The 23,426-nt window shown below is 43.5% G+C and overlaps 1 protein-coding gene across 3 annotated transcripts in view; it reads right to left on the bottom strand.

Annotated features, from left to right (window-relative positions):
- The window catches only part of ABCA1 (ATP binding cassette subfamily A member 1), a 90,894-nt gene that overhangs the window by 51,917 nt on the left and 15,551 nt on the right, over positions 1 to 23,426 (bottom strand). For all 3 annotated transcript variants that reach the window (XM_051777408.1, XM_051777407.1, XM_051777409.1), the window contains exons 3-5: positions 17,484 to 17,577; positions 13,586 to 13,727; positions 12,599 to 12,720 (exon numbers count right to left, since the gene is read on the bottom strand). In XM_051777408.1, coding sequence (XP_051633368.1) covers positions 12,599 to 12,720; positions 13,586 to 13,727; positions 17,484 to 17,577 — 358 coding nt within the window. The remainder of the gene's footprint in view (positions 1 to 12,598; positions 12,721 to 13,585; positions 13,728 to 17,483; positions 17,578 to 23,426) is intronic.

Here is a 23,426-nt window from a genome sequence, read left to right as displayed (position 1 = left end):
TGCAATATACCAACTTTCAGACAGTTTAAAGCTAACAAGCTCAGTGAAAACGCTGTGACAGTCAAATCTTCACAGCCTCATATATCTTGACTTCCTATGAAGAACTGGGTGCAGGAAAAGGGGCTTCATGCCGAAAGATAATTCAACAGCCAAGAGGAAAGCAGGGCAGTGTGTCTGATCTACAGACACGACAATTTGTCATCAGGGGATTTCACTTTCTACTGATGGAACATGCAAGGCTGAAAACAGCTATGTTATTTTCTTTATATTCATTCCTTTGGCTAAACCTGTATTCATAATAGCCAAGTATCAAGGCAACAGAGAAGCTGATGTTAAATTCTGCCCCTTGTTTCTCACCACAGAGACTGACCATAGGGTAACCCAATCATTTTTGTAAAAGCAACATGAAGGCATCACAGCAAGATGAAAAGCGAGACAGGATGAGGCACAAGAAGCTTTAGTTTCATTCTTTAGAGTCAGCAGGTTTCAGCTAGTGCCCAAAGGAGACAAAAAAAGAGAAGTGGGTTCCCAGCACAGCACAGTCAGAGGCACCTGCAGTTTCTTCTCCCTTTTTAAAGAGTTCATATTCACAGTTCCCCACTCAGGTAAAGCCATGCTTCCACAGCAAGGGAAGGCCCAGCCTGATCACACAGCTGGCCGTCAGGCTTGTGCAAAACTATTCCACAGTGCCCAGGCACAACTGAAGAACTAGGTCACGAGGCAGCCTGGTCACACAGGCCTGCTTCACCCAGGGCATTGCTTGTTCACTAGTCACACTTCCAGCAACAGTTTTTGCAAGCACATGAAGAGGCTGAAGCCAAGAGCAAGAGCTGAAGCTCCAGCTCCAGCAGCTGAGAGCATTTACTGGTAGCACACTTGACCACCACAAAGTCTCTGGCTAGAAACGTGCCTTACCTTTCAGCAAACCCTCACCCGGTGACAGGACCAGGGCAAGCAACCCAAACGCTGTCACACAGTTACCTTGTACACTGGAATTTTGTATTAACTTTCATTATCTGAGAAGTATTCCTCATGCATAGGTGATGGGTGCACTTGAACACCTGGACTGATTGTCACACTCATTACCCAACACTGATTTGTAGACAGAAGATCTACAGTCTGAAGCTGCTTCCCATTGGAAAAAAAAAAAAAAAAAAAAAAAGGCTTTCAAACAACTTCAACAGGAGAACCAAAAACTGAACTTGTAAATTGACAATCATCTGCAGTAAACTGACAACCATCCAGAGGACACAACAATCTTTTAACAGTGAACCATGTTACTGCATTGTACCCTAGTGAGCCAATGACCCCAACTGACAATGAAAAAAGGAAACCTTTCAGGTGGAACAGTTTCACCCGCCTTCATCATACTCCTAACCTTGGACAACACATCCAGAGAGCATGATAAAGTAACATTTCTTAGGTTGGCTTTTTTCTTTTTTAAGCAATTACTACGTTTTAATTGCTCTTTTCTTCTAGGGCAGCCTTCCCCCTGTGTGGTGGGAACAGCTCTCAGAGCTGCCTCTGTACCTACTGATGCTGGCAAGAGCTAAAACTGCGCTCTGAAAAAGTTGGACAGCCATACCCTGATTTGCTGAGAAGAAATCAAGCAGCTCAGCAGGCCTGTTGTGCAGGATTGACTAGTGGGAAAATACAAGCCTAATTTGCTCACAGTCAAAGTGCTGCTCTTTGTGCAGCCATGGCTTGCCCTGTTTTTACAGTGGGCTGCAGCTCTCTGCTCCGAGGCCATCAGATATCCAACAGGGTTGCCTCTGCAGACATTAGATAACACCAAAGTGAGCACCCCCTTAAATGAGCACCCCCTTAACCAGAGCCCATTGTCTTCATATATATTTGCCATGCCAAATGGTGATCTGAGTAGAGAGGAGGCAGCCTTGCCATCCATCTCCAGCAGCTGGGATCTCTCCTGAGAGAAAGGGAAACAGGCCCAGGTCTTCTCTCTCATCTTGGGAGTGCAAACATTGGGACCACCTCCAGTCCTCTATAAGTCACTATTTCTGCTTAGAAGAGCTTTAAATCTCGTGGCCAGCACAATGACTCTGGCGAAAGCACAGCTCACAGCCTACACTAGTCACATACACAACACAATCCTCAGTTAGCCTTCACTGGGGGTGACTTCAAGGATGTAGAGCCCATTTAAGCCAGCTGAGATCCCACCTCTGCCCTCCATGGAAAGCCAGCAGCCACCACAAGGCTCATACCTCCCTTTGTGCAGTTATTTAAGTCCCAAAAGCCATCAGGCCCTCCTCCAGTATGACACACATGATGACAGAAAGACTCTGCATCAGAAAACCAAGACACAAAGCCCAGAAGCAAAAGCTGCAGGTTGGGCACCAGCAGCCCTGCCAGCAAACACAGCCTGCAGACCTCCTGCCTATGGAGGGGCACACCCAACCACCTCCCTAAGCCCCATGTAATGCCACAGAAGAGATATTCTCGTGGCTTTCCCTGCTGCAAGCCAAATTCTGTTATCAGCACAGACAACTGTGAAATACAGCTTGCCAACGAAAAAAGCAGGAAAAAAAATTATGCAGGCTTCTACCAGTGCAAAAAATGAAACAGGCTTCAAGGAAACACCTTAGGTACATTCATTCTATCACTTCAGAAGCAAGTCCTGAGCAGAGCTCCAAATCGTGCTATAACTGGCTGAAAATTCTCACACTAATTTTCACAAAATAAGGACAAACTGCAAACTTCTCAGCCTCTGAACTGGCTTGTCAGTCGCAGAGATGGCAGACCACAGATGTGACCAGATACAATACTTCATTATTTCAACAAAATTATTTCCAGGAGTGGTAAACAGAACACATTTAGGGATGGTACAGGCTGCAGAGAAGGTCCTCTAAAGGTCAAATCCATCTCAGGGCAAGATAGATCCTGGTAAAGAGGCAGAAAGTAAGGCTTTGCTGTTAGGATTGGATTTTCATTGTACTAGGAGTATTATGCCCTAGATAATATGCAGCTTTTAGGTGTTTCAAAACATAAACTCATACAGTAAAATACATTGGGGAAAAAAAATAAAAATCAACAGACAGACTGAAAACCAAATGCCATGGTTACATCCAGGCACATACTGCTACTCTAATGGCAAGCACTGGTGTGAGCATGTAAGCAATGGCATTATGCCATTAAAAAAGCATGCAGCTAAATAGAAGTTGAAAGAATAAGCTATGACCAAGGAGGACCCTGTCCAGAATTCCTTGTACTTGAACAAGTGACCTTAAATTTAGTGGAAATTCAAGTAACAGGAAAAAGCAGGGCTGGACACTTTAATCAAATGACCATTATTAACAGCAGAAGTGTTTTTGAAAGCTGTTTATGTAAGCATGCATCTGGGAGATTGCTGGTTCAAATGTAAACAGAAGACACTTATATCAGAACCATTCCGAGTCCCCTAAACAAGCAGGCAGAACCAACCCAGCAGTATCCTCCTCCTTGGAACATATCACAGCACCAGCTGTACAGTTGGAAGAGCTTCCCCCATGAAACTGGCATGGTCATGGTGAACCTGAAGCAAAATGGCAGGCAGAGCTTCCCAGGACTGAAGCTCCCTGACCATGCTGTGCTTGTGTTTGCCCCTCCTTACACAGAAAGGCTGACAAGAAGTGAAAAAGCCACCCCTCCCTCGGGTGTGAAAACTCATCCTGCCAGATATCCCTTCCTCTCACTTGCCACAAATTTGGGGAACCTGACTCACACCTGACATATTCTAAAGTTTAACAAGATATCAAGCCTGCAGTGAGCAGATCATAGTGGCTCTTGCTTTTCCTATCTTCAGGAAGACCTGTCACTTCCAGACTAAGTGCCAAGTCCTAATGCTCCTTATCTAGCACACTACAGTAGAAGCCACCTCCAGAACAAAGAGTCAAACCAATCCGAAAAATGCTAAAGATTAACAACAATAAGCAAATTATTATAGTGCAACTAGTTTAACCAGAACAACTCTTTATGTCCACTGAAAATAAACCTACATCTAGATTATTTCAATCTCCCATGATTGCTTTTTACATTTCAGTTTAGCTGGTCACTGCAAAGTTACCCTTATGGATAGTAATTTGGGTTTTGAGTCTCAAGGTCAACAGAAAGGAAAAAACCCTCAAGCTTAAGCACTAAAAGAAAAGATTATGGTTTCTCTGCCTAGTTTAGGGCAACCTTTGCGACCACTCAAACCCTTCACTACTATAAAACAGACTGTTGAGCAAACACCACTTCAAAATAGCTGAAGAACTTTTTTGAGTCTTTGGGAAAGACTGAAAAACAGATGCTTAATAGATAAGGATTGCCTAAATTGACACAATGGCTTGGCTGGAGATCATGTCTCTTTTATCCTAAGTGCGACGCTACACTGCTGTTCACATCAGGATGCTCCCAACAGCCCCTGCCTTGGTAGTCTCAGGAGCTCACACTTCAGGTTGGTTTTCTTCTGGACTGTCAATATACTAGCCATCCCTTCCCTTCAGTACTGACATAACTTGCAAGCTGAAAATACACGAAGTATTTGCACCACTGTGTCTCACACAGAGGACTGGAACATTACTACCAGACACAGAACAGCAGTGCCTCCTGGTACTTTAGGAACCTGGTTCTGTGTACCAGGTTCTGCATTATTTCTATGGATACACTGGTAAAATTCTTTGCACTTTAAGGCAGAAGCAGAGATAACATGAAAAAGAAGGAAAGAGACCAAGCATGCAAAGACACTTGTGGTCTTGAAGGGCTATTTCACTGTCTTGATTTGTGTTCTCTGGCTTTACAGCACACTTTTCTCCACCTGCTAGGCAGTGGGCATGTGAACAGAGCAGGATAATAATATATGCCATGGTTGCCGACCATGTTGTCACACAGTTGTGCCTTTGCTGTAACAAAAGTTGTTGGGACAAAGAACTTTGATGTCCACATCTTGTCTCAAGTGGCAAAGCACTTTTTTTTCCCCCTACTGTTCTAAAATAGCACTTTTTGGTGGGTAGGCAGCAGCTGCTGCTTTCCTAAGGAGCTGGCTGGCACAAGCCAGAACAAGCACTCAGACTTCAGATATTGCTATCTTTGCAGTAAGCTTTGTCCCATCAGCAAATCTCCTTCTGGCACACGTGTATGCTCAGTCAGCCTCAGATAGGGCCCAGTTATGTTTCAGCCACACTTATTAAAATAGATTGAGAAGCACAAGGAAAGGACCTCCTGGGAGGTCACACAAAACTTCTGACAGTGTCCAGCAAAAATACATGTAAGTACTAACTCAGATAATATTTGCCTCTAAAAAGCTATGTTCAGAAGAACAGAAGGGTTCAGGGAGGGGACGATACCCACCACAAAACATCAAAACTCACAGCAAAAGGTCTTATTTAAAATTCCTTAATAGAGTCTTTTATTGCACCATCCTTAAAACTAAGGCTAAATTAGAAAGGGAAGGAAACTCTGGCTGTTTCCAGAGGATGTGTGTCACAGAACAGGCTGAATCTCCTCCACATATAGCACATAAGAAACCTGCCAGATCAGCATAAAAAAAAAAAAAAAAAAAAGCTAGGGCAAGATCTTCAGCTAATACAGATGAGCTACATTCCAATAAATTTTCAGAGCTACACCATTTTTTCATCAGCTGAGGATTTGATTCCACACAGGCCTAAGCAATATGCAGTTTTTACAAACTCAGTTAATTATTAACACTTAGTAAATACATAAGGATGTGCGCTTTTTAAATCTGCAGCTGTTGCAATTAATTTCAAAGGATTTTCCCACAATTTTGGAAACAAAACATATGCAAAGTGTAAGCATAAAAACTGTAAAGTGAACTAAAAATGTATCTCAAACAAGACCCAACCAATACTCAATACAACACAGCAGAACAAAAAAAAAAAAAACCTAGGGCTGGAAGTTAAGAATATTGCAGTTTGCTGAAACTGCAAAAAAATTCAGCAACAGGTGGTAGAATAAGCCAGGATCTGGTATTAACACTCGCTCATCTAATGACTAAAAATATTTAAATAGAACAGCATCTGTTTCCCACAAAAAAGGTTGCCCACAAAAATTGAACTGACATGGATTTTCAAAAAAATTCAGTCAAGCAGTGCTCTGTCCTCTTGCCTGTCTAAAAATAAATTTGATTCAGCATCAACATTTCAAAGCCATCACCTTTTATTGCATCCTGACTGCACTGAAAACTGCCATATCCCACTGTGATTCAGAATTCCTCAGAAGCTGTTTATTTACTTAGATCACAGGAATGCTGTAAAAATTAGGTAATAAGAGTTTGTAACGCATGCTGAAGATAAAATGTATTATTACTAGAGATGGCTCCAAAGCTGAATATTAACTTGAAAGATATTGGAGGTCAGACCCAGATTACACACTCTGGCCTCAATACCAATCAGACACAGAAGTGGATAGGGCTTTTTCCAAATGGGACAATTTCATAATCACCACTCTCATGAGAGCTCAGGCCCATGGAAATCCCCCGAGAAAGCTGAACTTTTCACCAGATAACAGTGTTACAAATTTCCTAGGGGACTATGAACACCAAGCTCCATGTGAAAAGTCTCTACCCTGCTGTCTCAACCAACTTCAGACTGTAGCTTAAATAAACCAATTGCAATCTTCCACAAATCAGGCAATTTACTGAGAATTCTGAGATTAGAAATTAATGAGAACAAATCTAGAAATTTTGTCAGAGTGGAAAACATAGAAAAAAAATGCAAATTGAAGTTAATCCAGTTTAAATTTCAGCAACATAATCCTGGTATTGGCAAGGTGTACCAACAAGGCTGCATACAAAAAGAGGGAGATAATAGCAAAATGTAAAAGGTGTAATTGTTCACGTAATACTCTCCATTTTATTTGCTGGTTTAAAATAAAAGTCAGTGTTAAGACTAAAAAGTCAGCTAAAGACTAAAGAAAGCACTCAGAACTTTTTAATACTGTCCTGCTTCTGCAGCACATACTAATATTAATTACTGACAAGCACAGTAAGCAATTCTTGCTTTCTTTATCATTGTGTCTTTATCTAAAGCAAATTAACGGCAAGATAAAGATGGTGCCTTTAAAGTAGGGCAATTTGGTTTCTGTTGGAATAGCTCTGTTGCTAATTGTAGTTACAGGCACTGCTAACTTCCTTACATGAATTCAAGCTATTAGCTGGCACCATCAGGTTAGCCAGTCCTAAAGTAACCTACTGTCAGTGCAGGCTTATGCTGACAAACTTGCTACTCCACTTGTGTGTTTTTAACAGGGTTCACACAATATTCTGTGATAGGATTCTCAGAAATGTTTTTCTCAAGCTCGTGTCACCTAGTAAAGTGCAAACACTACAGCAAGCCCAGATTTAACATAACTCTGCATGGCTTTTTTTAATTCCCTATTCAAAGAGATTGCAGTCTTGCCCTTTCACATCCATACAGACCGACCTAGAACCCAAGCTGGCATAATTCTAAACTTCAAAAGTGTCTCAGCAGCAAGGATGTTAAGACCAAAAGGAAGCACCAAAGTCCAGTTCTACAGAATCAGAAGATGGCAATACACATTATCTAATCATACATTTACCCATCTCAACCTTTAAGCTAAGTCATGTAGTAAAAACTGTTCATGAACAGTCCCCTGTGAAACAAGCATGACTCTCCTGGGAACAGATTTAATGCTACAGCATACCTTTGTACCTTAACCTCTACCAAGATCATTTTATTAGTTTAATCTCGTCTTTGGCTTCGGAATATTAAGGAAAGCAGAAGTAGGCTCTGTTGAAAATGGTGACAGCATATGCAGTTGTATTATAGTTATGCTATGATATTTTCTGAATTATGCCAGTATCATTCCACCTCATTAATAAAAGCTACATACCTAACTGCCCAACAAAACCCTGGGACTAACACTGCCATTAGAAGTCTTTTCTACCTTTGCATATTTCTTGACTGTCAGCCTCCCAATTTCAGTTTAAGATAAAATCGAAAGAAAAAAAAACGGACTCATTGGATTCACACAGACTTTGTCCACTACCTGTAGTAAGAGACATAAAGTGTCCTTCCTACCTGCCCCTGTGAGTCAAGATCTCTCTACTGATACCACAGGGCAGCATTTTTGGCAACGTTTTTACCCCCGCCCCTGGCCTAAAGGATGTGTATGCCACTATGGAGCACAGTCTCAGAGAACACAGCTGTATATTTATGTACAGCAACAGGAATGCCACCCTGCCACAGTTGGTGCTTGCAGGTGTTTCCAGGGGTGAAGGCCACCTGAACATATATATGGTTTGCTAGTCCTCATTCTAGTCTGGGTGGCTTTTGTTAGGATTCTTCCCAAGGGAAGCCAGGGAGGAGACCAGTTCAATTAGGGAGGCGTAGGCAGGTATAAGACTCAATCTAAATGTTTAGCTTGAGGGTGTGGGGTCAATTTTGTTAGGGACACGACACTGAAGAGGGAGTTAGCCATCACCTAATGTCACCCAGCAGACAATGTACAACATCCTGTTTCCCTGAACACCCTGTAATCACACAGTAGGACAGAGCCACCAGAAAGCCTCCTCCAAGGCTGCTCTTTAGCCCAAGCTCTCCCATCATTCTTTACCTGTTAAATGAAAGAAGCACTAATAGCAGTGACCAGACAGGCTGCAAACTCCTTCAGTCTCAGCATCGGTCTGTGCAGCAAGGTGCAACATAAGCAGAGAATGCCACCCAGTTATGTTTCTCCTCTGCCATGAGCAATACTAATCCAGCAAACAACTTGAGACAGGCAGGGCACGTGTGGAACAATAATCTGAGATCTGATGCAATTTCTTAGGCGATGTTTGTTTCCTTCTGCCTATTTCATCGCTTCATTTTTGTTTGGTTGGGTTGCTTTCCAGAAAAATGGAAACATTTCCTTTGGGATCACTGAAAACTGAGAGCAATGAAGTAAATACCAGCCAGACTGGCTTATATGTGCAACTGTTAGCAACAACCAAAGAAGGTGGCTTTAAGTATATCTGTTGATTTATTACCCCATGGCACTGCAGAACAAAGTATTTGGGAACCCTGTAGAGGGAATGAAGAAATAAAGAAAGTGTGCCTCAGAGTCAACAGCACGCTGTATCTCCACCTTTCAAAACAGAACAAAAGCTTATTTCTTGCAAACACTTTATCTGCTAAAGTGGTACTGAGGCCAGTTGCAAGTGCAGTGCCTGCAAGCAGTGACCCAAACCTACTGCAGCTGGCAATCCCAGCAGCCATGTCGTGCTCTTGGAAGTGCTGTCACTAAGGTCTTTGACTCTCTGTTCTGATTTGCACTCTGCCCTTATCATGAGTGTAGAAGACCTTGTTGATATTGCTGGACAGAGATGTAACAAGTGCTGGGACGGAGAGGGCACCTGGCACCTGCCTGCAAAATTGATTATGTTAAGGTATGTGTGTGCCTGCACGTAGATTTCACTGCTCAGGTCTTGCTGAAAGCGGCCATTTAACTGTGCTGAACTCCCCCACACCACGGTTAGTACTTCATCCTGGCCACAAAAGGTGCTACACTAAGCAACAGTGGACTGTTCCTTACGGATAACACCTTCCCCTCTCTCCATGAGAGAGCTCTTCCATGCTGCTCCCCTTCAAACTCCTGCACAAACAGCCCTATTAATGAAGGATTACCTGACACTGCATCAAGAAGTGCCTGAGACACAAAGCATGTTGGCATGAGAACAAAAATCTTAGTGACCTACCTTGTCTTTAATGAAGACAAGACATTCACTTTCACATACTTGTGCAAGCAACCTGCCACATTAAACAAATCTCCCTTCCCCAGGGTTCAGTGCATGCCTAATTTCAGATCAGACGGCTCTAAGAGTCACAGCTTGAACATTAGTTTGTGAGGGCTGTTTGAAAGAAGCTTCAGGTGAAAGGATTTTAGCAAATGCTCTCTGAACCGATTCAGACATCAGAAGCCAAACACAGACACGCATGTTCTGTATGACCAGCATTAGAAAAAATATCTGTACCACAGCTCCAGTTTATACACCAGCAATAGAAGATCACCTCCTGGAAACCTGTTTCAAAATCATCAGGCACTAGTGAGAGCAGTGTGTGAGGGGATGAGGGAGCTGCAGACACTCCAACAGAGCCCACATCACACAGCAGGGAGCACACAGTCCCTTCCACAGGGGAAGCTGCAAAGCTGCACCCCTGAGCACCACCGACTGACACAACTTCAGGTCCAGGCCAGAGCTACAACACAGAGGGTATTACAATGTTTTCAGTTAGGCTCATCAGGTAATTAGCCCTCCTGCTAATTGGGGAAACAACTGTATAAAGATGGTACTTTGAGGTTTGGGGGTGTTCTTACAGCTAACATCCACTCCAACTGTCTTCTAAGGTTTCCAGTCACTAGAGCAAACGCCCCAGAGTGGAGAGGATTTGCATCTCTCACACCTCACTGTCAACAGCAACTGAAGGGCTGACTGACCTTCCTTGCACATGAATCTAAGCAATACTAAGTATAAATACATAAATACTTCTAAGATTAGAGGATGCATGCATTCTGTCAGAGAACAAATCACACAGCAGGAAAGGGCAGCGGGGACCCCCAAGTTGGAGGCTTTGTAGATGACCATAAGAAGGACAAACAGGCTTTGTTGTCCACAAGCCTTACCAACAATGGGCATTCTGTCATTCTAATGACTCAGAGGTTTCATTTTCTGATTACACATTTGAAATATTTTATTCTAGAATTATGATCTGTGATGACTGGGTCTGAGTATTGTTTTTGCAATTTAGTCAGCTAATCTTTACAGTATAGAGAAACATGAGCCTTCTGACTTTCAACTTGTACTATACTGTGTGTAAAACGCTTCTTGGAATCACTACTCCCCCTCAAACCTTACCAGCAAGGAGATCTTCAGCTTACGGCTTTGCTAGTTTCCCTCTAAATGTCCATGTCTGATGTTCACTGTATGTTTCAATACAAAACACAGGTATCTACTCTTTTTGGAAGAGTTACCTTGCAGATGCTGCTACAAGCACAAAGTGTAAAATCCACTAACAGCAGTATCTGTCATTCTGATGGAGAGAGCTCGTTCCCACACGACGACCAAATCAAACCAAGCCTTTGACGGCCTCCATGAAAACAGTGTCAAACCTCCCCTCAGCAAATAACCATCTTAGCTCATTTTGGCAGTGCTCATTATGTATCCATCTCCATGCAAAAGGGTTCACTTTGCAGGCTCTCCCCCCTAAATGCTGCTGCAGGTCTCGGTAAAAGCGTGAGGATGCCACTTGCCAGGTCCTCCGAGGAAAAAGACAGAAGGCCTGGGGACATGGTATACATTCAACACCTATCTGCCAACCACTAACAATACACATTATTTCAAAGTGGCCCGCAATGTACTGAGCAACGCAGGAAAGGATGTAAAAACGCCATCTCTTCTTTAAGTGTGCTCAGCACACATCAGACTATATGGAACTACTCACATCACATCAAGTCAAATGTTTTTCTTCCTGCAGCCTGCCTGAGACATGCTCAAATGAAAAGAGCTGGGAAGAACAAGAGGCATAAAACCAAGGACAATTTTCACACAAGGCACTAAAATACTACCCACATTCAAAGAGCTCCATATGCCTGTATAAATGCTGTAGAGGAAGACAGTCAATGGTTGTTCTCCCTGCTCTATTCTCCTGCTGTATTTCCTTCTAAACCATTACTTTCCATCACTTCCACAAGACTCGTGCAGCACTAACACAGCAGCCAGTATAAATAACCTTTCAGAAAAAAATATCCCAAAAAACTTTTACAAATTGCCACATCAGAGAGTTCTGGCAACAACAAGCAACCAGCAACCTGCCACATTTCACAAGACTGGGCAGAGCTCTTTCATGTCCCCGGTGTGCTGCCAGCTTCCCATGAGATCTCATACTGGTCATTCATTCATCTGCACAGTACAGGAAGGAACACCAGATCTTCTCACACAACATAAGGATTCTAATTTTTCATGGTAAATAGGGTTGTGCAAAACAAAAAAATTTTCTTCTGTACTTTGCCATTCAAAATCCTGCCAGACAATAGAAGAGAATGAACTATACTACACCAAAACAGTCATATAGAAACAAAAAAACCCCTCCAAAACAAAATACAAGAAGGGAAAGGGATACTTCTTTGTCAGACAATAACCAGCTTCAAGTTTGTAAACTGGAGGCCAACATCATCTGTGTTCTTCCAGCACACTTCCCTCTGGAGCTCAGGGGTTAGGACACTCAACTGCAGCTACATTGTGTGCACTGCTTGACAAAATATCAACATAACTTTCCAAAAAGAAACACTACTTGTTCTCCTTGAGAAAGCCAGCATTTTGACTAACTTCAGTGCATTGAGGATTTTAATTTCACATCCAGAACAGCTGCTGTTCTTGGCATTGCACACCATCCCTTTTCACTTCCACCAAATAAGCTAAGGAGCGTACAAACTTGTCTGACACAGGAGAAGCTTAAGGTACTTCTACAGGACTGGAAAGGGTTTGATGAGCTGTAAGTTGTAATCATGCACATTCCCATTACGGTACCTTTCTGAAATTTACACACATGCAGAATTAACCAGACCAGAAGTGCCAGATGTAGGTGGTTCTTTTTTGCCATTCTCTTACCTAAGCCAGAGGAGTTTCCCAACTTGCGTAGTTTTCCCAGGACCTTCTGGACATCCTTTATACTTGTGTCCTGTTGGCTGTACAACAGTAACCTCTTGGCATCTGAGAACAGGCGGGAGACACTGGGGATGGGAAAACAGAAAAACACGCAGCAGTCATCAGCTCTGTGAGCCAGCATCCACAGACACAGTTTTACACACCAATTCCAAACTTTAGTCTTTTTCAGTTATGCCACTCCAGCACAAAAAACCCTGTCTCCACTAGGACAATCCAATGACCCTAATAAAAGATGTCTGCTAAAGGAAGGTCAAACTAAGTTACATTGGGAACATCCATGCATTTTAAAGCATTTTTAAGACTGGGACAGAGAGGGACTCCTGCTGCCTGCAAACTACTCCTCAGAAGCTCAATAATTTAAGTATGTCCTTGCTCCTTTCAAATGTTTCTCCAGGTTGCAGACACATTATACTCTGCATCAAGCCTAACTCACCTGACAGTACTAATGTAGAAAGTAAGACAAGGTATAGGGAAGCTGGCCATAAACTCTGTTTCACATTAGCCAGTAATAAATGACAAATGCCAGAGAGTATCCCCCAGACCTGTCCTTCAACTGCCTCTTACTCTGCATTGTTCAGAGGTTCATTAACCAGGGAAAGAGATGCTCTGAAAAAAAGAGCATCTTAAAAAGCCCTACCTTTTTATGGGCCAAATTCTGAGTCCCGATAAGCAAATGGACTCAGTTCTCATCAAGGCAGAGCTTTTCATTCACCAAGAGCTTCAACTGCTTGGACTTGAAGATACTGCACACCTACCAGCTGTCTGCTAGCCCCTCTGAACTTGGTAGCTGAAGAATTTGGTACTTCAGTGGTGGTAGAAACTGCAAAACCCTTCATATTGTACGGTTTTACAACTAGTTGGTGACTTCCAAATATCCCTTTTCATTATGTTCCCCCCAAGAACAGAGCTGAGGCAAAAGCAGAGACTCACATGGAGGCATTGAAGTTTCCAACAATACCAGGGGACTCCCCAGGAGTCGGGTAGCGGAAACAAGGGTTGTTGGCATTGCAGATGATCCCCTGTATCCATGGCAAGGTGCCTGCTGAAGGCATAGCTTTATTTGGAAAATGACCTAGAACAGAAGCAGGGGAGTTAGGAAACAAACACACGATGCAAGCCTCTACTACACACCATTGAATCTGGAGGGCAGTGTTAACTCTGTCCTGGCTATTGTCCCAAAGTGCTCACGAGAGAGCAGAGCAGCCAACACTAAGAAGGGCTGAGCTCATGTTAGGTTCTCCACACTTCTCTAGCCTCCTCAGCTGAAAAACAAAACCTTGTTAAACCTGTAGAAGAAGCTCTTTGCTGCTCTCAGCTGTGCAGCATTGTTTTTGGCCGTGCTGATGGGAATAAAGTACTTCTTGCTGATTAATGCCTAACAACAGGCAACTTCAAAGACTGGCAGTGGTGAGCTCATGCATGCATACATGCTTCCAAACCAGCCATGCTGCTCTGGATTTACAGCTTTAACTAACACAAGGATTTGGTTTGAGGCCACAGGGACAGCCCTGGCCAGGGTCTAGGTTCTGAAGATCCACAGTATTTCTATTCAGTACTTTTGGTTTTCAAAGTCTGCTCACTCCAATTACACACAGAGTAAAGACCAAACAAAGGGTGGGTGCCTACACTGTTTCCCTGAGATAAGCATGTCCCATATTGGCTTGACTCTCAAATAGTCTTAAAACTTTTAGAGTCTCCAAAATGTTTAGCCACCTGCCTGCCATATTTCAAATCTTTTTGCTCAAGTCTAAATCTTTCTACTACAGAACTACTGAAGTCATAGGCCAGAGTTTACAGCCTGTTTAAGCACAAAGCAGTAATACCCTACTCATGGCAGATCTCCAGCAGTATGTGGCTCAGGTACCTGTGAGTCCCTCACCCACCAGTGAAGGGGAAGAAAGGCTTCCCTTGTATAATCCTGCACCTTAGATGAGCTGTCCAGCTACTTTCTGCCAGGAGGTCCCTTCCTCACCCCCACACTAGGGGGGGAAGCCTGGAGGAAGGTTATCCCCTTCCTCAGTATCTCAGAGCTCAAGACTCTGATGCACATTCTCCTCCCCGGTGCCCATCTCGTCCTCCCACTGTGCCTCGATCACTCAGGGGGTTGGCTCCCTACCTCCACAGCCTCAGTGGAGGTACCAAAGCCCCAGGAGGAAGAAATATCAAAGCTGCTGAACTACAGCAAGGCTGATTAATGTACATGGCTGAAGAAAGATGGGAGTATTATCAGCCCTCCTGGGAGAAAGCCAAGGACTCTGTCCAGGAGAAAGGTGGAGGAATCGAAAGTTCATTTTTTCCAGTACTCAGAGAGTTCTTGTTCCTAGTTCTCTGTTTAAAATAAAAGAGCTGTTTACCTGAGCTCTCTGGTTTTTGTTTCGTTTTGGTTTTTTGTTCTTCTTGGCTGAGGGAGGTGGGAGGGACAAAAAAAAAAAAACCCTAAGACTTTCAGAACCTTTTTTGTAAAATTTCCCAGAGAATCACCTTCTCTCTCCTCCATGCCTTTCATTTTACATGGTTAAGAACTCCAAGAAACTATTAAGAGCAATATGGAAAGAAATGGTGCACAAGAGTTTATGGCAACTTTTTACACATAGTGATGCATGTGACAGCAGTTTCTCCAAGAGTAAAGCAGGAATCTGCCAGTTTTAAATCAGATGAGTTACACAGGAAACACAGTGCAACAGCACACCATTTTCAATTACACTGCTTCAGACATCTAGCTTTTCAGTAGAGATTAAAGTCCCTTTTTATCAGTGTCCCTCCCCCTGCCCCCAGTAAAGTGCATTTTGAATACCTTAAGGGGTCACAGGAACAGAAAAGCTCTAGAAGACACAAGTCAGCAATCTGGCTCAATAGCAATCTAAGAGAGATCTTCTCTGACTGATCTGGTGAAAGCCACATAACTATCACTTCAAAGTTAGCAAAATTTCCCCCCATGTTTTCACAGAAAAGTTCCTCACACTAAGCCAAGCTGCTAGAAATAAGAAATCCTGAGAAGATAACAAGTCCAATCCTGGTTCTTCTCAAATAGGAAAAGAGAACTGAAAATTTTACTTGTTTGTTGGAGAAGGCTACCATTAAAATACTGAGGCTGTCTGGAGGCTACAAAGCACTTGCATGCAGCTCTGTTACTGTTATCACCAGGCATTACCTCAAGTGATTTCATAACAGCACACAGCACTGCTACTACAGATAGCAATCTTACTTCCCTTAAGGCATCCACAGAGTTGCCAAAGAGTTTGCCACAAACCCAAAGCTTCTTTCTATCTCTGCTCACAGTTCAGCAAAAATTGGTTTACTTTACAACAACACATCCACATTTGTCAGCATATGAGTGAATGTTCAGTGAAACCAATCCAGATGCCAAAAATGTAACTTAAAAACCTATTCACAGAACCTTTTAGAAAAATTAAGAGGAGCTAATCATAAAAGTTAATTAAAAAGTTAGCAGATGTCCTATACTCTACAATTCCTGGGGACACTAAGAAAGCAGACAAAGCAATAACACTCTAAATAAATGGGAAGGAAAAAGGGGTGCAGGTGGAAGACTCAAAACTCTGCTTGTGACACCAGGGTGCCAGAGCAAATGATTTACAAGGAGGCTATGACTAACAAGATCAATCTAAATAGCTCTGTGAAATTGCAGCTCTTGCTAGGTTTGAGTTTATATACAGCACTGCCACAGTTGAACTACTATAAAAGCTGCTCGTTTTTTATACCAGCTGAGTAGACTGCTTATTGCTTCTCTTCAGCTTCATGTCTATATTACAGGTACCTCTCCTAATGTCACTGTAACATTCAGTCAGAAGAGGCAATTCAAATGTTATGTAAAGTACGAGATTCAATTTAGGGAAGGTTCAATTACCCTGCTGAGCACTGAAGAAAGTGAGTTAGGCAGTACATGGGACCAGCAGAGTCTGAAGTGTAATGGGAAACTGCACACACTAACACCTCAGCTTTAAAAGGACCCTTACTAGCTTGAACATCTAGCAAACAGCACAGAATGCCCTGTTTTAAGAACAAAATGCTTCAGAGTGCCCTTCAGAAACATGTTTTGCTGACCCTTAAACCTTACCTTGCAGCAATCAGGCCAAGGAAAGATAAACAAAGAGCTCTTCCAGAGTCAGCTAATTGCAGTATGAAGCTGTCACCAAACACAGTAGAACAAAGCATGTTCCCAATAAACAAGTCGTGCTCCCTAAATCAAATGCCAACCAAATAAGCCTACAGATTGTCATTTATAAAGAACAAGCACCCTTTGAAAGAAAAGCAGAATTGTGTCCATTTATGGTATAAAGAAAAAAGTAGAACAATTTTTTCCTCAGCAATGTGTGACTGCTGAATCTGCTAAATGCAGAGCTGACACCCTAATGGTTAGATGGAATGGAATTGCACTTGTGCTTTTTATAATACATTAATGCACATTACTGCCTGGAAATGAGATTGCTTTCTTAGAGATCAGAACACTGCATTCTTTCATGCTAAGTCACATACAGATCAACAGTGAAAAATAAGATTTGTGTTCTGTGTGGGTTTTACAGATTTGTCACAGTTCTACAGCAAATTCTCAGGTAATTCATTATAAATGGAAAAAATAAGAAACAGCAAGAAAAAGAGTAGCAAAAAGTACAGTCCTGGAGCAACATTAACATGTCAGAAGACACTGCAGTCCTCGAGGGGGAAGCAAAGGAGCTATTAAGACCTCCCTACGGATTTCTAACTGAAGTAGAGAATCACTGCTCTTTGCATCTTGCCAGCTGCATTATTATTACCTTCTAGCCATGAAACAACAGCCATTCTGGGTGCAGCTGCTGTGTTTGGTACTTACATTCATGCTGCTCGTAGGGCGGATATGAAAGTCTTACAGAGATCAGGATGAAGAAGATAAACAGGGGCCAGGCAACTTCGATCAGCAGCTGGAACTGGAAACAATAAAGGCAAAGTATTAAGACATCATATTCAAAATACAGGTCAGAACAGAGGTTCCAGGACAATCCATTTGTAAGCCAGAATAGTTTTGTAAGCACTGTCTCATTTTGATTTGCCTATGCATTCCAGGATCAAGAAGTTTGTTCCTCCAGCTTCAGAGGATAATCTGCAAAGAATTACAGGCTTTCCTCATTAAAATGTGCCGTTATTGGACTAAACTAGATATATGCTTAAAGGCCTATTTTTGGCTTCTTTTTATAGTTCTTTTCGTCCCCTGACTGAAAAAAACTTTCCAATGAATCTTCCCAGCAATAAGCTGAATTTTTTGCCTCATAATTTTGAGGTAGTGGGAGGTACTTATATGCCCTTCTCATAATAAACCACCAAGCTTCTACTCTAACACATCAGGCATGGAAACTGTGCTGATGCACAGCTATGCCAAATCTTTCAGTGCTGCAGAAGTATATTGGTATCAGGAAAGAAAAACTATTAAACTTAAGCTCATATCTAGTTATTGTTTTGTCCTAATGTATGTACCTTTGTTGCCCAAGGTAGGCACCCACTGGTCCAGGTTATCTACAGACAGGCAGGGAGTGTCAGGTAAATAAAGAAATAACTCAGTAATTTAGAGGAACTGGACAAGAAAAAGAAAGGCCTGATATTAAGTGCATAGCATTTTTTAAACAGAGAATTGAAGTGCAGAAAAATTCACCGAGATGTGTCACATCCCACAGAACCACGTGGACAAAGCAACTCTTCGGCCTAGAGCTTCTGAGATACAAGCTGAGGCTTCCCAGACTTGAGCTTCCCCAGCCACACCCATCTTTTCCCACTCTAGAAAGACTGCCCAAACATGGATTTTCAGAAAGCCATGAGACAAGGAAAAACCAAAAGCTTTTTATGCTGCCACTTCTTATACTTTTCAGTCACTGGAAGTAGGAAAACAGTGTTTTCTTGGTCAAGTAAAGAAAATTCTTTTCCTTTTCTTTCCTGGAAAACTCCGTCTTTTCTAATAAGAGGTCTACATCATTCTCCTTAAGAGCCAGACCTGCACCCCCCTAGGAGACAGAATCCCCCACACAAACATGTTTTCCCATGTTCCATCATTAACAGCTAAAATTGGACTCTTGGCACTCAGCACAAGGCACTCCATGCAAACATTGAGGTGAGGCTTCTAGGTGACTATTGTACCTCAAAATAAGCTCACATTGTAAAAACAGACCATTCAAAAAAAGGCCACTTGATCCAGCAGAGGAAGCTATGTAGGGTAGCTTTTCATAGATACCCCTGATGGCTAACATCAAACCAAACAGCAACTCTATCTGAAAGGCAAAAATTGAGCATCAGAGTCTCCCAGGCACTCCTGATAACAGCGCCAGTCTCTGCAAGATAATTTTGAGATAATGTTACCCACTGGACCTTGAGATTAGCTCAATTGGTTAGGGCATGGTACTAGTATCACAATGTTGCAGATTCTATCCCCGTATGGGCCATTCGCTTAAGGTTTGGACTTGATGATCCCTTTGGGTCATCTGAACTCAAAATATTCTGTGATCTGTTATTTTCATGCACACACTGTATGACTACTGAGTAAGAAAGAGACCACACTAACGAAGGTGCCAGGAAGATGTCTCAGCATCTTTGGTCTGTCCTATTACAATATGCAATGTAGTGGCAGCACACACTCATCCATTAACATGGACAGCCTGATTTGTTCCACATTAAACAGTGCTCTGGCCCCTAGAGATCAAAGATGCTCAGAGCTAGGGCACTGACAACTTGTCTACGCCTTCTGTTTTCAGGATCCCCTTACAGCTGCTTCCAGGATGGTGTAGCAGGACTTTTCCTCCTCTTGACAGAAGGGTGGCTGTGAAACCAAGACAAGCCCACCAGCATCAATGGCCACGCCCTGGCACAAGTAAGAGCCCTCTGCCACCCTGGTTGTAGGTGAGCAGCGTGTACCCCAAGCAACTGCCACTACACTGTTTGGGGAAGGGCAGTGTCAGCTGGGCTTTTGGGGGCTTCTGGGGGTGACCAATGAAGCCAGAGAGCTTCTCTCAGCCCTGCAACTGCTACAGAACCAGTGAGAAAATACTGCCCTTGGGTTCAAGCCCTGGCTTGCTCAGAGAAGTACCAACCTCAGCCACACCACACAGGGGTGGGACAGTAGTGCCCAAATGGCCCTGCTGCTGAAGGGGGAACTGGCCACCTGTACACGCAGCTCCTGCTGCCTGCCTGGTTATGGGTAACTACAGAGTCACGAAGGTAACCACATGTGGGCTGCATGCTCAGGGCTGTGTGCCTCCCCACACACAACATGCCTAACCTGACAGGCTCAGAGAGGACAGAGAAAGGAGGGGTGCAGCTTGGACTGACCAAGTTGCACCTCTACAGCTGAAGGCTGCTGAATCATGGCAGAGACCAAAGTGCTACTTAATGACAAGGAGCTGGCAACTGCTGCACCAGAGGCTTGCACAGAGCCAAGCTCAGAGTGTCAGCAGCATCTCAGAGACTCCTTGTCCAGCCTTTTGTGCTGTTGAACAAAAACCGAATTACCTTCCTTTGCTTGCAAAAGTCAGCAGGTTCCTTCCTGATCTTGCTGTGACAGCACTTTTCATCTACTGTGGCCTTTGCAGATGAGGACACAAAGATACTAAAGGGGACATATCTCACTGATGTTCACACTAAGTAGATAGTGAAAAGCCAAGCCTCCTCACCGACTTTTGTGCTGCAACTACTAGAGAATCCTGGTTAATACTGAAATCAATCTTCAAGCGCCCAACCCCTCTGTTATCCCTGCTCCATTGGGAGTTGAAGGAGGAACATTTCATTTGCACATAGCAGGTGAATTCAGCAGCAACACTCAGCCAAGAACAAACTGCTCCTTATTTTACCGAGGCTAATCCCTGAAGCACACCAAATTTATACCAGTTGCCTGATGATGTAGGATGCCATCAAATATTGAGCTCTACACTGTGTCAACAGGAAATCTGTTGAGCAAGAACTAACTAAGCTGTGACCCCATTTACTGCCAACCCCCCTCGCCACCTTTATGGTCCAGTTTCAAATGCAGGGAGCTACCAGCAGCTGACCAGTCTTTCCATGCAAGTTTGAAGTGTCCCCTCATTTGCAAAAAAAAAAGCAGGGAAAGAAACGTTTTCAAAACAACGATCCCTGAACACGATTTTTCTTTCCTCTCTCTCTCATTCTCTCTCTCCCACCCCCTGTAGGCTCCCTCCCCCCACTCCGGTGGTGCTGGAAGTTATCCCGTACAAAGTAACACTTGAACTGCACACGTCAGGCTGAGCTTTGAACCCAGCTTTCGCAACGCAGCCCAAACTCACAGCAGCCAGCAAGGGGGTTCAGGGGGAAGCCAAGGCTAGCGTGTGGGAAGAAGGGCAAGGATCAAACCACTTCTGGGCTACATCTTCACTAAGTACAAATGGGAGAGAGCCTTCATCAGCACACCCAGCTCAAGGACAATGGTGTCCTAACAGGAAAACAAACAGATGAACAACTGTGCAGATATCACAACAGCACAGCGAGAAAAGGTGTTCTGTTGCTTTTCTGCAATTTCCTGTTAAGTGGCCTTCCCCTCCTGACATTTTCAGGTAAAGCTCAAATGGGAACTGTTAATGAGAAAACCCCCACAAATACGAGGAATCCCAAGGAAACAAGCCACGTCCTAGACCTTCACTGTGAAATTACTAACAGCAGCAGGGTGGAATACAGTTTCAGGCCCTCTGGGGTACTTGATGGGAAACTGGTACCGAAGCTGCTGGAAGGTACCAAGGTACAGCTGAGCAGATCCAGAATGGTTAGCCATTCTGATGCGCTTTTGTGGCATCACCAAAGGATACAAATGCACCTCTGCTGCCCAGTAAGCTGGCCTACACCTACCTTGACATGACATCCACGCTAAACTCAGACCTCTTCAAGAAACCTTCAAACCTGATGCAAGACTGGGGCTATTTAGCCTGGAGAAAAGGAGGCTCGGGGAGAACAACTCTTTACAACTATGTGAGAGGGGGTTGTAGCAAGATGGAGGTTGTTCTCCTCTCCCAAGAAACTAGTAAGAGGACAAGAGGACATAGTCTCAAGCTGTGCTAGGGGTCAGGTTGGACATCAGGAATAATTTTTTCACTGAAAGGGTGGTCATGCACTGGAACGGGCTGCCCAGGGAGGTGGTGAAGTCACTGTCCCTGGAGGAGTTCAAGAAATGACTGGACGTGGCACTTGGTGCTATAGTTTAGTTGGCATGGTGGTATTTGGCCAAAGGCTGAACTTGATGATCTTGGAGGTCTTTCCCAACCTTAATGATTCTGTGACTGTATTATTTTCAGAAGATCCTGACACAAAAAAAGCCATCATCCTCAGTGTAAAACTCAGCTCCTCTGAAATATCCTCCTGGTTTAAGCATTGCTCCAGAAAAATCCCACAACATCCTAGAGTTCCCCTACATTCTAAAGGCAGCTTTGGAGGAGTCAAGAGTAAGACCTCTAGTAGCAAGGGAGGAAGGACATTTTTAGCTCCAAGAGCCTAGGTTACATAGGCAATAGCTGAGAAGAGCCAATCTTAAGGGGCTATAGCAAATTTCCAGGCTGCTTTCCCCAGCTCATTTGTAACTTTTTTATAAACTAAGAGGCTGTTCACAAGGTCAGGATGCCAGCCTAGGCATCCAGAGAGCAGATAACCTCATCCTTGCAGATGATACAGTCCAAGACCTCTCTGGGGGGGCAGTTCTGTCCTGGGAGACCAAGACTCGTGAAGCAAGGGAAAAAACACGCAAAACAAAAACTTGGTCCTCACTGTCAGCTCCCTAACCACAGAGGTATACAGGAAAAGTCAAAGATGCCATGAGGCACCTTTGTTTTATTTAAGAATGGACTAATTCCAGTACTAAAATGACCCCACAGGTCCAATAAGAACAAGCCTCAGACACCTGAGTGAAGACTTTCAGGACTGTCACTGTCCCCCATGGTGAATATGATAGCTTCCCCTCCCTTGTGACACTGAGTTTCTCAAACAACCCAACCCAACCAGCTGGCAAGCACCCTGACATTTGGAGGGTTCAGAAAGCTTATCAGAGAGACCACTTTTCCACTCACCACCTCAGTGCCTCATGTTCCTTTCACGTTCCCTACTCATGTCTCCTCAAGGTCAGATCTAACATTCTGGATCCTCTGAACAAGCCTATTGCACAGGACGTGCCCTTATCCAACACAGCTATTCCCTAAATGCCTATGTCCAGTAGCATGTCTTCTCTGGCTTTTAGCTGTCTGCAAGAGTTACAGCATTCTATGAGGTCTCATTAACCTAAAGGCAAAAGAATTTTAAGAACACCATGCTGGATTCACACTCCAGTGCCCTTGTTATTGCAAGGAGAAGCTCTTCTTAGGTACTGCCTATCTGAACAGGTACATTTCCACACAGTTAACAGATGGTGAGGCTAGCACTTAAAACTACTCAGAACACACCTTAGTAGAAAAATATCAGTTGCCTAGGCTTATCCCCATGCCAATACAAGAACATGCTTCATGCCCTGACTCAATCTATATCTCCTGTTGTAAAGTTACATAACGGGTTTGGGATTCTCTCCCTGGTTAAAAAGTAAGTGGGGATGCCTGCTATTGTCTCCACCATTTCTGCCATTAGGAAATGGCAGAATTTTGCTGCTGTTGTTGCAGCTTGCAATATTCCAAAGCTTTTAGACTCATCGGTACATCCCCACAGCCTGGGAATGCCTCGCCCAGAGTGGAGTGGGTCACAGCACAGGTTTTTATTTCACATCTTCCTTGCTGCACACAGCAGTCATATACCCTCTCTGCCTGATCTGACATGA

This window comes from Manacus candei, unplaced genomic scaffold (genome assembly GCF_025592945.1).
Source record: "Manacus candei isolate 608988 ecotype Guabito, Panama unplaced genomic scaffold, ASM2559294v1 h1tg000010l, whole genome shotgun sequence".
In the NCBI taxonomy this organism is placed as follows: Eukaryota; Metazoa; Chordata; class Aves; order Passeriformes; family Pipridae; genus Manacus; species Manacus candei.
This window is presented reverse-complemented; position numbering and strand designations above follow the sequence as displayed.